The 13,968-nt window shown below is 45.0% G+C and overlaps 1 protein-coding gene across 7 annotated transcripts in view; it reads right to left on the bottom strand.

Annotated features, from left to right (window-relative positions):
• ABCC4 (ATP binding cassette subfamily C member 4 (PEL blood group)) overlaps positions 1-13,968 on the bottom strand; it is a 213,621-nt gene that overhangs the window by 119,174 nt on the left and 80,479 nt on the right. For 6 of the 7 annotated variants that reach the window (XM_067713903.1, XM_067713902.1, XM_067713904.1 and 3 more), the window contains 5 exons: positions 11,598-11,699; positions 7,924-8,013; positions 6,537-6,728; positions 1,389-1,483; positions 1,075-1,161 (listed from right to left, as the gene is read on the bottom strand). In XM_067713903.1, the coding sequence (XP_067570004.1) occupies positions 1,075-1,161; positions 1,389-1,483; positions 6,537-6,728; positions 7,924-8,013; positions 11,598-11,699 (566 nt within the window). The remainder of the gene's footprint in view (positions 1-1,074; positions 1,162-1,388; positions 1,484-6,536; positions 6,729-7,923; positions 8,014-11,597; positions 11,700-13,968) is intronic. The other variant, XM_067713899.1, reaches the window with a different exon arrangement.

Below are 13,968 nucleotides of genomic sequence, written 5' to 3'. Positions count from 1 at the left end.
GTCTCAGTCTCCCTTATTCTGCCCCGTGTGGGTCCTTCCCCTCTCCTGGCTCACTGTTCTCCTCTGTAAACTGAGAGGTTTTGTGCAACAACATCTGTAAGGGCATGGACCTCAGTGCACACAGTAGGGCTTTAATAAGTGCAGCTGGAAGGGCTCGTTGGCTTTAACAAGGTGAACAGCAAGGTAACTAACCGTGGGGTAGATGTGGGTGGCGTTTCAGAAAAAGCAAGTTCACGAGGCTTTCGAAGAGGCCAGTCTAGACTCCACAGAGGCCTCAGTCAGCGTGTGTTGGGACACATGATACACAGAAAAGCATAGAGCTGTTCTGCTTCTGGGGTTCCGTGGCCAAACAAGAGCCACTGACAACAAATTCCGGAAACTCCGAGTGAAAGTCAGCATTTCAGCCAGGTATTAGATACCGAGTTTGAAATTCAACTTAACCCTACAATGTGGGTCTAAGTATTAATTCCAGTAAGCATCCATGAAGCAATGTTAAAAATCTGAGGTCATACTCTGAGGTGGAAGAAAAATCATTCTTAAATTCTAGGCTTCATTAAGTATTTCCAAACCGATACAATAATAAGCATAAACCAATAAGGCCTTTCCATGGAAGCCCTATGTCACTACTGAGAACTTGGATTCTAACATGCCTTAAACAACTGATGGAGGAAAAGGACCGGCAGCCAAGTGCCAGGCTACTGAGTCCCACTCTCTGATTTAAACGCCGTACGTACGTCACCTTTCTTACTGCTGGGGCTGGATCCACCCACAATGTGTGGTTGTCAACTACAAGCAGCAAGGGGAAATCTGCCATCTGTTCCTCTCCTCCCCAAAGCATGGACTCCACTGGCCTCCACACACTGCAAGCTCCTTCTGCATTTTCCTATCTCGACCTCATCCTCATGCAAAAGTTCTCTAGGACGGATCTGCTGTGGAGGGAAGGGAGGGGGGACAGGGACACCAGGGCAGAATGAGCCGAGTCTCCTGAAGCACACACGCCCTCCTGAGCTCTCTTCCCTGATCTCTGCGGGGTTCCTGGAAAGCAGAAATGATAGAAACCAGGAGCAAACTCACAGCTCGAACAGGTGTCTGCTCACTTCTGCATCTACTGCACTGAGCGGATCGTCCAGGAGGTAGATGTCTGCATCCTGATACACGGCTCTAGGAAACGTAGAGAGATGTCAGGAGAAGGCCGCTTCAAGCTTCCCGTGTCCCATCTTTGAATCAAGATGGTGTCCAGCAAATCATTATTCATTCCAAGAGCCCATGGAAAAGGGCCAAGACCCTGCTTCACACAGGGCCCACCCGGTGAGCGGGGTCTGCGTGCTCACTTCCACTAGGAGCCATGGAGGAGGGAGGGGCAGGAAGGCAACTGAAACGCCATTTACCTGGCGAGGTTGACCCGGGCTTTCTGGCCTCCACTCAGCGTGGTTCCCCGGTCTCCTATCACGGTTAGGTCTCCATCCTCCAAAAGCTGTAAATCCTACATGGAGACAGAAAAGGGGAAAAAGAGAAAGATTTCAAATGTGTTCTCGGGCTTCCCTGGTGGCGCAGTGGTTGAGAATCCGCCTGCCGATGCAGGGGACACGGGTTCGTGCCCCGGTCCGGGAGGATCCCACGTGCCGCGGAGTGGCTGGGCCCGTGAGCCATGGCCGCTGAGCCTGCGCGTCCGGAGGCTGTGCTCCACAACGGGAGAGGCCACAACAGTGAGTGGCCCGTGTACCTCTTATCATGCTAACCTTCTAGCATCAGTTCTTTACAAAAGTATTTGATCAACAGCAATGGGTATATTTTATAGTGACTAAATTGTAACATTAAACGTTAAAAAAAACCTCTCAGGGCTTTTCATTTTTTTTCATTCTGTAGTTTTTCACAGCATTTATGCAGTTGACTATTTTGACACACATTTATTGAGGATTAACTATATACCAGGCAGTGTTCTGGGCACAAGGAATTCATCCAAGAGGAAACAAAGTCCCTAGAGTTTCTTTCCGTGATGGGAGATGGAAAATTAACATGAGTGCAAGTACTAAGGACTAGAAGAAAAAGGAAGCCGGCTTAGGGGCATAGGGAGTAAAGGAGGGAAAGTGAGTCACTACTGGGGTCGACAAGGGCTCAGTTCAGAGGGGGTTTGAGTAGATCTGTTGGAGGATGAAGCAGGCTTAGATTCAGATTGCCTGTAATTGTCATCTGACAGATCCTGGCATAGACAAGCAGAGTTTGCAGAGTTTGTTTTCTACTAAACCCCTCAGGCATCAACCTAGGATACACAGACTACCTTTCTACAAATGAAGCCCTCATTTCCTGGTCTCTACTTCAGCAAATCTGGGGAGAGAACTAGTGGCACACTGGAATCTCCATGATAAACCAGTCCTTTGAAATCCCTAAGTCTCATTTTCAACTTCTACAGAAATGTGCTGCAGAAACAATCACTAAACTCAAGGATCCTGTGAGAATCAAAACAAGCGTACAAACACCCTCCATAAATGGAATAAGGACGTGAAGGGATTGTAACTTGCTATTGGTGATTGAGGCCTATTTTCTCATCACACCAACAGTGAAAATCCACGCAGAGTGTGAATCATGACACGCATAGCACATGACCACAAGGAAAAGAAAGAGACCATCCCCGTCATAACCCTCCCTGACAGCCAGAGACACACAGGCACACACAGGTGCCCTGTACACTCAAAGCTTAAATGCAGAGCATCAGATGAAAAGCAGCAATTGCTCTGTCATGAAAATTCATCATTTTTTCACCTTAATTCTTTACTACCATCGCTTGCTTTGGGTTTTCCTGAGATACAATAAGCCATTTTAAGATACGTTCCCAGCCTTCCACACACACACACACACACAGTTTACTTGGCCTCTGTTTCACTGATGACAGTCCTTGCAAACTGTTCTGCTTAGTTTTTACGCCTCCATTTTATGCTGTTTTGGTTTCCTTCTCAAAACAGCACCACACTGTAGTGCGGCAACCCGAACCATGTTTTAGAAAAGGCACTTAGACCCACTCGAGCACAGTCAGGGCGTAAGAAACAGGCTCTCTCTGCAAGTCTGGTAGGAGGACTTCCAGTGTGCTGTTAGCTCTGCAGTCTATTTAAGGACCAGCACGAATGGGAAAACATTTTAGACGATTTGAAATAAAATCCAAGTCAGGCTGCTTTCCCAGCCACCATTTTCTGATTAGGTTAAAGGGGAAAAGCCTGAGTTCATTATATATTACAATTCCTCCCACTGACAGGAAGGTATTCTTCTTCACCAATCTTCAATGGAAAGCAGACATACAAACTACGGGAAAACTAGGAAATGGCGACGCTGGTTTGATGCCTTCTGTCCAGAAGCACATCAAGGGCCCTTTAGGGATGCTGGAGACTTCGTGTACAAACATGGAACAGACTGTTAAAATATTTAACGGGGACCTGACGTGAGCCCCTGGCAGAGGAGGGCTGGGTTCCAGAGTCAAACAGCATAAAACTGCCTTTCATCACAGCTTTAAATCCATTTGGCCGATAGCACTATGATTTCCATTTTAAAGATGATGAAACTGAGGCCAGGTGAGGTTCAGAAAAGCAGCTGAAATCGCATGATTTTTTCCCTACTAAATAGAGAAACTGAAACTCATTCCCTGAACCTTCTATCTCCTAAGCCTTGCAGTTTAAACACGATCCCTACAGCAGGCCAAACATTATTAGGTGGTTCCCTACACTGTGTTGTATAACTCCCTATAGGGTCACTTTGAATATGGCATCAGCTTAATTCGACGCTGCCAAATGTGATTACTTTATATTTTAACTACAGATACGTTTTCGGCTCAATGAAGTTAAACACGTACTTCAATTAGATCTAGTATAAAGCATCTAGTTATTAAGATATGTAATAAAAGAAATGCTGCTTTTTCCTATTTTATGGGAACCACCCATAAAAAGAAATCTTTATTATTTTTGTTTCTATGTATGTATTTACTGAAAACCTGGCAGGTTGGCATTTTACAAACATTGCCTTTCTCTTTACAACAAACCCACACCTCCCCCTCATTTTATAAAAAGGAAACAGAGAAACACCTGAAATTACTACTCAGGACCATTTCTCTCCAAAGACCACACTTTTTTTTCCTACTACACATGTGGTCTCTGTATCTACAGGTCAAAATAATTCCACGACACCAATATTACCTGTAACGGTCTTATGACCATTCATTGACACATAGATTTCATTTCAGAGCAGCAGCAAAACCTCTTGGAAACCCTCTGACCCAACGCCCTCATTTTGCTGCAGAAACGTCAGAGGCCCAGGCAGGAAACAGGACGTGTCCAAAGTGACAGCAGGCAAGTGACGAAGCCGGGGCCAGGACTCTGCTCTCCGCTCCTTCTCCGCCCTGGGCCTCCCTTCCTGCCAAGCAGGGAATGGGCACGAGGGGCCCCAATTCTATGTCCCGACCACGCAGCACAACGGGAGATCAGTCCATGCTTATAAACCTCACATCACGTACAGAAGAATCGCTGTGCAGCCCAATCCCGCAGGGGCCCCTTCCCACCAGAGTCTGTGCTGCACAGACATCCGAGGGTGGGTGAAGCCCCAGGACACGGCCCGAGTTACTGGTCCCATCACCCCACGGGGCTGGGGCAAAACATTGACCCCCTTGGGTCTTAAACCTGAGCTGCAAATGTAGAGGTGAGGCATTCCATCTCTCAAGCCTCAGTTTTACTAATTATAAAATGAGGATGGTAACATCAAAGAGCCTTGTAAAAGATTAATAACTCATACACCTTGTCATGTGTGCTTGCATGTGAGTGACAAACAGAAAAATGACTTCCACATGGACTCTGAATAAATGAGAGCTATTTTTCTTACTGTTTTACATTTGCATTTCCCCTTTTCGTATATCATTTTTTTAAAATTCTACCTCATTACTGTCAACTTTACTTCACTTCTGTAAACGAAAAATCTCCCATTAACCATAACTCACGAGAAGGAAACAGAAGCCCATTAAACAAGCAAACAATTGTGTTGTGCCCAGCACATCATCAAATGCTACTCATCTAACACAGTCTATGATGTTCAAGCCATTGTTCAAGCAGGGTAACTATTTCCACACAGGCCTTTAACACCACACCTTTGAAACCCTGTCCCAGCCTTTTCCTCACAGTATAAAAGAACAATACGAAGCTCAGACTGCTCTGACCAGACCCTGGGGTTGGGGTTGGGGGTGGGGGGGTTGGGGTGGGGGGGAAGAGCTCTTTAACGCCATTATGCAGATTTTTATGACCAAAGAGAATAACACAGTATTTATCAGTATTTACATTTTTTCTTTTGTTTCACTAAATTATATTATCCTACAAGCTAAGTTCAGTTTGCATAACTGATTCACTAATTTCATTTAAATCCCCAGGTACAGAGAAATGTTTCATTTTCCATTTTCTATGAAATTCAATGTCATTTCTGAAAACAATCTCTTCCCCAATGAAAATAGGCCATATTAAGAAGAAATGTTAAAGCATTACTTTTTCTTTAAATAATAAATTACAAGTCAAAAGTGAAGCGGAGAGGGAAACCTAGAGAATGAAAGGGACCAGGGAGGCATCAACCCAGTGCAAGGCGCAGACCTTACGTGGAGCCCGACTCAAGCCAAAGGTTAAAGAAATTTCCCAGTGAGATGATTAACAACATGGAAACACTGACGAGAACACTGATGATATTCAGGAAATTCAGGTTACTTTTCAGGTGCAATAACGTGGCGACTTTTTTCCAGAGGCTTTCCTATCTTTTAGAGAAAACTAGTGAAATGTTTACAGATGAACTAATCTGAGGCCTAGGATCTGCTTCAGAATAATCTGGGGTGGGAGTGGGGCCAGCAGTGGGCAGGGGTAAAGATGCAGCAAGACTGGCCACGAGCTGATCCTGGCTGAAGCTGGGGGTGGGTAACTGAGAGTTCATTAAACTGTGCTCTCTATTTTCACAAATTTTTGTAATTGTGCATTAAAAAAAGAAGGTAAAAGTGAATGAAACTTCACAAAGTGAAAGTCCCCTCCCCCAAAAAGGCATTCTGTGGGCGTCGTTACCACATCAGAATTCAAACAGTAGCATACGTGTGTACATGTTCATCCAGAAGACCAGCTTAAAAGCATTAAACAGGGGAGGGGGAAGGGTAAACGGTGACAAAGCGATAAAGGGGCATGGACATATATACACTACCAAACGTAAGGTAGATAGCTAGTGGGAAGCAGCCGCATAGCACAGGGAGATCAGCTCGGTGCTTTGTGACCGCCTGGAGGGGTGGGATAGGGAGGGTGGGAGGGTGGGAGACGCAAGCGGGAAGAGATATGGGAATATATGTATATATATAACTGATTCATTTTGTTGTGAAGCTGAAACTAACATACCATTGTAAAGCAATTATACTCCAATAAAGATGTTAAAAAAAAAAAAAGCATTAAACAACATTAAAAGGTCTTTTAACAAACCTTGTAGTTTAAACCAACACTATCATCATTTGAAATTCGAGTATATATAACTCAAAAGTCATGACTCACCTTTTTCAAAGCACAAGCCTTTATTACTTTTTCATATCGTTCTTTTTCATATTTCTTCCCAAATAGAATATTACTCCTCAGAGTTCCTGAAAACACCCAGGGCTGCTGAGAAACATACGCGATCCTCCCGTGCACGCTGACCAGCCCCTGGCTCGGGGGCAGCTCCCCCAGCACAGCACTCAACAGTGACGACTGAAACAGATGGCAACACACACGCGTGAACAGGCAGCACTCAGGACGGACACGCCTCGCAGAACAACTGTCCCCACCCTGGGCGCTTGATAAACGATAGAACCCTTTCCTTTAAAAGAGGATAAAGTACAGCTGTGGCAGTTGAGACAAAAAAATTGAAAATAACACTACTGGTCAATGTACACTATTGATTGATAAGGAATATTAATATAATACTATGACAATCTAAACTGCCCAAGAGTTTCCCGCAACTGAAATGCTCTACTCAGCAAAGACTAAGTTAGAATGTTTAACATCCTTAACTAGCAGAGCAGCCCAGCAGAACGTGTAGTTTCATGTATCTGATGTTTAGTGCAGTTGTTCCTGCATCCGGGTATCCTTTACTTGACAAACACTTGTTCTTAAATAAAGCTTTCTATGAATAATATACCGAAAGATGATTATTTTTTAAAATACTCTGAAGTGAGTCGTGTCCAAAGAGCAAAACTCCATCATAACTTAAATCATCACCCCCTCGTGTACATATCCCACGTTTAGGTTCCTGTATTTTGTTGTTTCAGACCAAGTGCACGTGCACATGTCCTTCAAATCTTTAACAACACACAGAGGTGGCGCGTCTGTGTCCACAGCATCACAGCGCTCACCACACTGGGCTGAAATAATCTGCCTGCGTATCTGTCTCGCCCCAGAACCCAGCTGCCTCTGGAGGGCAGAGGCGTCTGCGGCTTGCTCACGTCTGTATCTTCAGCTCCAGCACATGGTTGCACACTCATTACACGTGCACTGACGGGACCAACTCAAGTCCCATGAGGAAATGCTCAGAGCTTCCCGGAAGAGCCATTACAACCTCCAGACCTCCTGGAGGGCCCACTGTGAGAGAAAGAAGTCCCCACGGTCTCAGTCTGTCCTGAACAGCTGTCACATAAATCATTTCCTTCACTGAGACGTCCAAAGTCCCGACAAGCAGTTCCCAACTGTGTAACGGGAAGCACCAGGAAGGAAAACAAAATGGGCATTTATGCACGTTTATTTGGACATGCAACCTTCTTGCAAAACTAATGTTCCATGCAACAGAGAAATGCTGTTTGAGATACATCCAATTCAAACTGTGTTACCTACAGCTCTGGGCTCGACTCTGAGAATTTCACAGGGGCTGTGGCATTGCATCAAGCTGCCGAAAGGCATCGTAACTTACCTTTCCTGCTCCCACGGGTCCGACCACAGCTAACAGCTCACCGGGTCTGACAGTAAAGGAAAGGCCTCGTAGAGTTGGGGTTTCTGATGCCTGTAAATTTAAGTTTACAAATTTAAGTTTACGGTTCATTTCAATAAAATAAAAAAGCGAACTTCAGAAAGTAGAGAAAATAACGTAAGTCACTGATATGCTAATATAACCCACATTTTCGTCCTTCCTATTTTAAGATAGTGAGTCCTGGGGGCCTCTTCATCAAAAAACACCTTTGAAACAGCTTTAGTTGCCTTTAGGAAGCCTACTTCTTTTGCCAGATTTTCATACGGACAGAGCTCTAGACACCCACAGAATTTAAGTAGTTGCAATGACACGGCCCGTCCTCGAAATGCAAACTCCATGATGCACACTAGCTTATTAATATAATATAATTAATAGAATATCCAGTATGGGAGGTTTTTAATCATTTGTAAGTTTTCATTAGAGCCATTGGTGTTGTTTACTTCACTCCTCTCCACAGGGTGGCAGTGTAAGTACATATCATGGCTGGTCCTCTACTAAGAATTTGACATCTCCACTTATCTCTTTATTTTCACTTGATAAAGAATGAATCTCAGTAATGGTCAGCAAGCAACAGGGCGCTTTATATGATAAAGTTGCTCTTGATAAATAAAGTCACATAAATGGCAGTCAAGGCTCCAATTTCACCAGAGATTCAATTTAACACTAACAACCAAAAAAAGGGGGGGATGGGGGTGGCGGGGGGATTATGTATAACACAGTAGGTTAGAGTGATCAAGCCTCAGTTTTGTACCCCTTACATGCATTACCTATTCTGGGTAAATAGGGACAACAAAGTACTTCTACCCTAAAAAAAACAAAAACAAACCACGGAGGTACATGTCACAGCAAACAGTCTAACACAAAGGAGACGGATAAAGTACTCATCGTGCCAATCACAGGTCATGTTCTTGAACAAACTGTAAATTCTATCATAAAGAGACTTAGGGGTATGTGTATTTCTTTACATATACTAAGTGTTTAAAAAAAATCTTAACTGCTAATGTTAAAAAAAAAAAAAAGTGGTTACGTATGATTAAGTAAAATGCCCAAAAGACTAATAAAAGCACAGGGTCTGGATAAGAAGTCTGGATAATGTTCTAAATGGAAAATTTCTCTGGAAAGAACTGAACTGATTATAGATACAGGCAGCTACTGAAAAAATAATTATTTTTAATCATCAAAATAACTAGCCCCATATTTTAACACGAGACATCTTCTTAAAGCTACTCCACTCCTTTCTTTTTGATTAACACCTGCATTCTTATTTTGCTACTTTTCACTCAGTTGCGACTGCACGATAATGAGCCACCTACAAACACAGCTTCCTGCTGCAGCCCTGCAGTTTGTCAGGGCAAAACACGTGGACTTCCCTCCCTGTTCAGGCTTGAAGCTCTTCATCACCAAAACACTAGCCCCAGATGTTACAGGAATTACAAATCTATCGATAAATAGGAAGCTAGACTTTAATACATGAGAAACATTTAAGCTTCTCCACTTCTTCTCTGACACTTAGGGTTCTTATTTTACCATTTTTCACTCAGTTAAGACGACAAAATAGTGGGCCACTTACAAACATCAGCTCCCTGTCACCACACCTCACAGTCCGTCAGGACCAGACACTGAGTTCCCTCCCTGTTCAGGCTTCAGGATCGGGCACTGCTCTGCCGTGACCAGAAGGGGGCAGCACTCGACAGCCCATGGTACTGAGGCCTGTCCTCTCCTGGTTATCCAGGCTCAGGGCATGCGGATTACACAGGATCATCAGCTGAGCCCCACTCAGCTGCCACACACAGTTTGAAATCCCTGTCCCTTGGAGGCTCCCACAGGACCATTTATTTTAAACCTTAAAGACTGAGACCAAGTCCCATCATTTCATGAATGAGACCTGCGTCCCTGAAACCTTCTGCCACCTGCCCAAGGGGCTGTATAGCGGAGCAGCTTAGAAAGCCCATGTCTATCTCCAGCCTCCCAACCCAGCAGGGGATTCATTCAGACTCCGCTTCTCTCCAAAAATCCCCAAGGTCTGTGCCACTCCCCCATCCCCGAGGGATGTTTCACCCATGACCTAACCTGAGAGGCCCTAATTACTAATGACCCAGCCCAGGGCACAGCCTTCCATAGGCAAGGCCAGGACAACAGAATAGGGTGTTCTGTACTACACTGCAAGTTACACAGAAGTCTGAGAGCACGTTATCACGTTCTTGCAAGAACAACAAAACAGCTCATTTTATAATGCCGCGTAGTTTGGTATAAGAGATTTTGTTAATGTTTCATACAAAGTATGTGTTACCATTCACAAATAGTTGCCATCGTAATGGAATTCTAATGGTGCTTTTCATAAATGCTTCGAGTGTATTATGATGAGAAATACCAAGCAGGAGGTAAATCTACACTATTAAGGTAGGAGAAACTATCAGGTCAGATACGGTACCTTGTTAGAGTTTCCATGTGCGAAAGCTAAGGGGGTATATTTTTGTTTACTTGGGAACATACTACTGTTTTGTCGGTGGGGAAGCAGGTACTGAATCAGAAGTAGGTGAACGGGATGCAAGTGGCACCACACTTGGTGTGACAGGCGTGAACACACACGAGGAGTCTGCACAGTCCGGACACTTGCACTGTGGTCTCCACTCCCACCAGCAGTCGAGCTCCTGGGCTCTGCACCGGATGGTGGACCCTCTGGTAGAGGCACCACCTCGTTTGAGTCCTTCCAGCCCTGGGGGTGGGAGCGGCTTCCCACCACTGCTAATCACTGCTAATCTCATTTTGCCCTTTCTGCTTTTTTCTTCCCCCGTCTTTCATCCTCTGCGTAAGTATTCCCCACATGGAATGCCCTCTCCTGCGGTATGGGTTCTGTTTCACTGAGTGATCCACAGAGGACCACTGAACCGGGGAGGCAGGAATGTTTCAGTCGTCAGAAAAGGGGGCTGCACTAGGTGCGCAGTTTTGAGAGCCGACCCTGCTCTTTTTCCTGTTTGCCTGAACGTCATAAATAAACCAAGTGTTCGGAACTGCCAGTTCTCCCTGTCAGCTTGCCACACAGTGCAAGCCTTCAACTGGGAATCACGGGTGCTCACTATGCCCTCCTGCTGTCGCCTCCCCGTCCCTGGCTGCCACCAAAGTAGCCAGAACCATTGAGAAGCTTAGGATGGGGGAGCCCCACCCTGCCCCAAAGCAAAGTCCTAAATCATGGCCTCAGTATGTAATAAGATGATCTGAGAACATCAAGGCAAAAAAGGTACACCGATTCCCCAAAGCCTCTGGTCTGTAACAACTGGTTGTATATTTGTCAGTTAACCCATTCCATACTGCAGCTTTTTTTCTCCACAATCAATATAAATTCTAACATTACAAACATATGGACTTGAAGTTCAAAATGTGCTAATACTTTGAAAGCTCTCTTGAAAACGAGAGAGAGAGCAACATGTCAAACGTCTTAGGCCGATTTTACACTTAATCTCCAGTAGTTGCAAACCAATTCCTGATTTTGAGAATTTTTATAACATACTTGCAGTAAATGAGCAGGTCACACTTTGCACCAGGTGTAAAACCTCAAAGTTCTCCGATAAATCTGCTGTCCTTTAGCAGTCACAATCTTGGTACACAGGCTGTGTTACCTTATCCCAAGAAGCAGTGAAATCTTGCACGTCCACTATCATTTTACCATCTGATGGCGGCTGAGGGTTGCACTGTGTTATCTCATCAAGTAACAGAAAGTTCTACAGAAAAAGGAAAAACAGATTGTTTAAACTCCAGGAGAAAAGCATAAACAACAATAACTGCTTGCTTGGAATTTGCAGTAAAAAACTTTACACAGCCTACATATCATTTTGCCAACTGTACTTAACGTGTAGGTTCACATCAGAACAGACTACGTAATATGCGGAATATTATATACTATTATAACAATATACAATAAAGTCTACAGATAGTGTACGGTATAGTATGATATATATTACATATATGACAAATAAAGAGTTCCTGGCCCTGAGGCTGTCTTTGTAACTTTCTTAACAAGTGTACTGGTTCCACCCTAAGGAGAAACTGTGGCAGCAAACTCCAACACATTTAAAAGCTTGATATTTCCATTGTTTTACTTTTGTGTTACTAACAATAAACAAAAGAGTTGGTAGGGAATTATTCCGTAAACATTTACTGAATCCCGCCATGTGCCAAGCACCATACAACACTGCTAGGAACACGGAGAGGAAGGCCATTCCCAGGCCTGCAGGTATCAGGTGGCACTGGACAGGCTGGGAACACAAGACCTAGGAAAACCCTGGCTCTGCCTGTTTTGGGTCGCGACCTTTCCCTGGGCACTTAAGTACACTCTGCTTTACTCCTCATGCACGTTAAATCAATCACTGCTTGTCATTAACTATCACTCAAATCATTGCTCTAAAAATGAAATGCTCTTATTAAGTTTCTGTCTCTTAAAAAATAGTTTACAAGCATCTATTCACAATCACTTGTCTCTTCTCCTTAGTCAACGCCCTCTCTCCTCGACAGCAGGAATGGCCACATCCTCCACTGCTTGCTATTTTCACACCCCTTAGCAGCTATTCAATGCAATTCAGTTGAATAAAACCAAGTCCTGCGAACCACTACTGAACTAACATAATCATATACAGGAAAACTCCCTCTTGCCCTGCAAATGCTGCACATAATTCAACAAGAAACAAACCCCAGGTTTCAGCTGGCACCTGGCAGCCTGGAAGGAGGCCCTCTCTCTCCAGCCTCCCGAGCAGATAGGTGTAGCCATGTGACTACATCCAGGCCAGTGGAAAGGGACAATGTCCAGGACCTTCATCCACCCCACGGCCTGGGCCTTGGAGGTTACCAGCTGGGTCAAGGTCACACATGCAGAGGAGTAACAAGAGAGAAGTCTGGGTCCCTAACACCCTGGAGGATCATACTAGCCATGGAACTTGTTACAGGGAGAATTGCTCACCCCGATGAAAATAAATAAATGTTAAGGTCCTAACCGCAAATACCTCAAAACGTGACTTTATTTGGAAATAGGGTTGCTGCAGATGCAATAAATTCAGGTGAGATCACACTGGACGAGGGTGGGCCCTCAATGCAATATGATTGGTGTCCTTATCAGAAGAGAGACGCAGAGACACACACAAGCAGAAAATAGCCATGTGACAATGGACACGGAGGCTGGAGTGATGGCTGTTAGGAGCCAAGGTACACCAAGGTTTGTCTCCAGCCACCAATAGCTAGAAGAGACAAGAAAGGATTCCCCCTTATAGAATTCAGAGGAATTGTGACCCTGCTGACACCTTGAAACTGAACATGAGGACTTACCTGGTGCTGCAGTAGTTAAGAATCCGCCTGCCAATGCAAGGGACGCGGGTTCGAGCCCCGGTCCGGGACGATCCCACATGCCGCGGAGCAACTAAGCCCATGCGCCACAACTACTGAGCCTGCGCTTAAGAGCCCGTGTGCCACAACTACTGAAGCCCCCGTGCCTAGAGCCCATGCTCCGCAACATGAGACGCCACCACAGTGAGAAGCCCACGCACCACAACTAGAGAAAGCCCAGGGGCACCAACAAGACCCAACGCAGCCAAAAATAAATAAATATATAAATAAATTTATTTAAAAAACAAACAAACAAAAAAAACCTGCTTCTGTGAAGGAAAAGGAAGACGAGATCCTTGCATTTCTCTCAAAGACAAGCTGGCAGGAGACGCTATCCTTTCGTTCCCACCTCCTCTCATCCAGGCTCACTGAGAACCGGAACACTGGGCACGGCCGCTCCTACCCGCCCCGAGCCCGTGTCCAGCAGGAGGCAGGATGGACAGTGGTCTGAGGACTCCTCTGCAGGTTTTCAACCACTGCAGCCTGAGTTCTCTCTCCACACCACCTCTCCCATCGTCAGCCAGGTACCAGCTCTCGCCTGTTCTGCCACAGTTCATCCCTCTCCCAATTCTCCTTTCCTCTTGAAACAACATAATTTCAGAATCTCTTCTATTAACC

Source organism: Pseudorca crassidens, chromosome 18, assembly GCF_039906515.1.
Source record: "Pseudorca crassidens isolate mPseCra1 chromosome 18, mPseCra1.hap1, whole genome shotgun sequence".
Taxonomy (NCBI): Eukaryota; Metazoa; Chordata; class Mammalia; order Artiodactyla; family Delphinidae; genus Pseudorca; species Pseudorca crassidens.
Note: the sequence above shows the minus strand (reverse complement) of the source record. Positions and strands in the feature narration are given on the sequence as shown.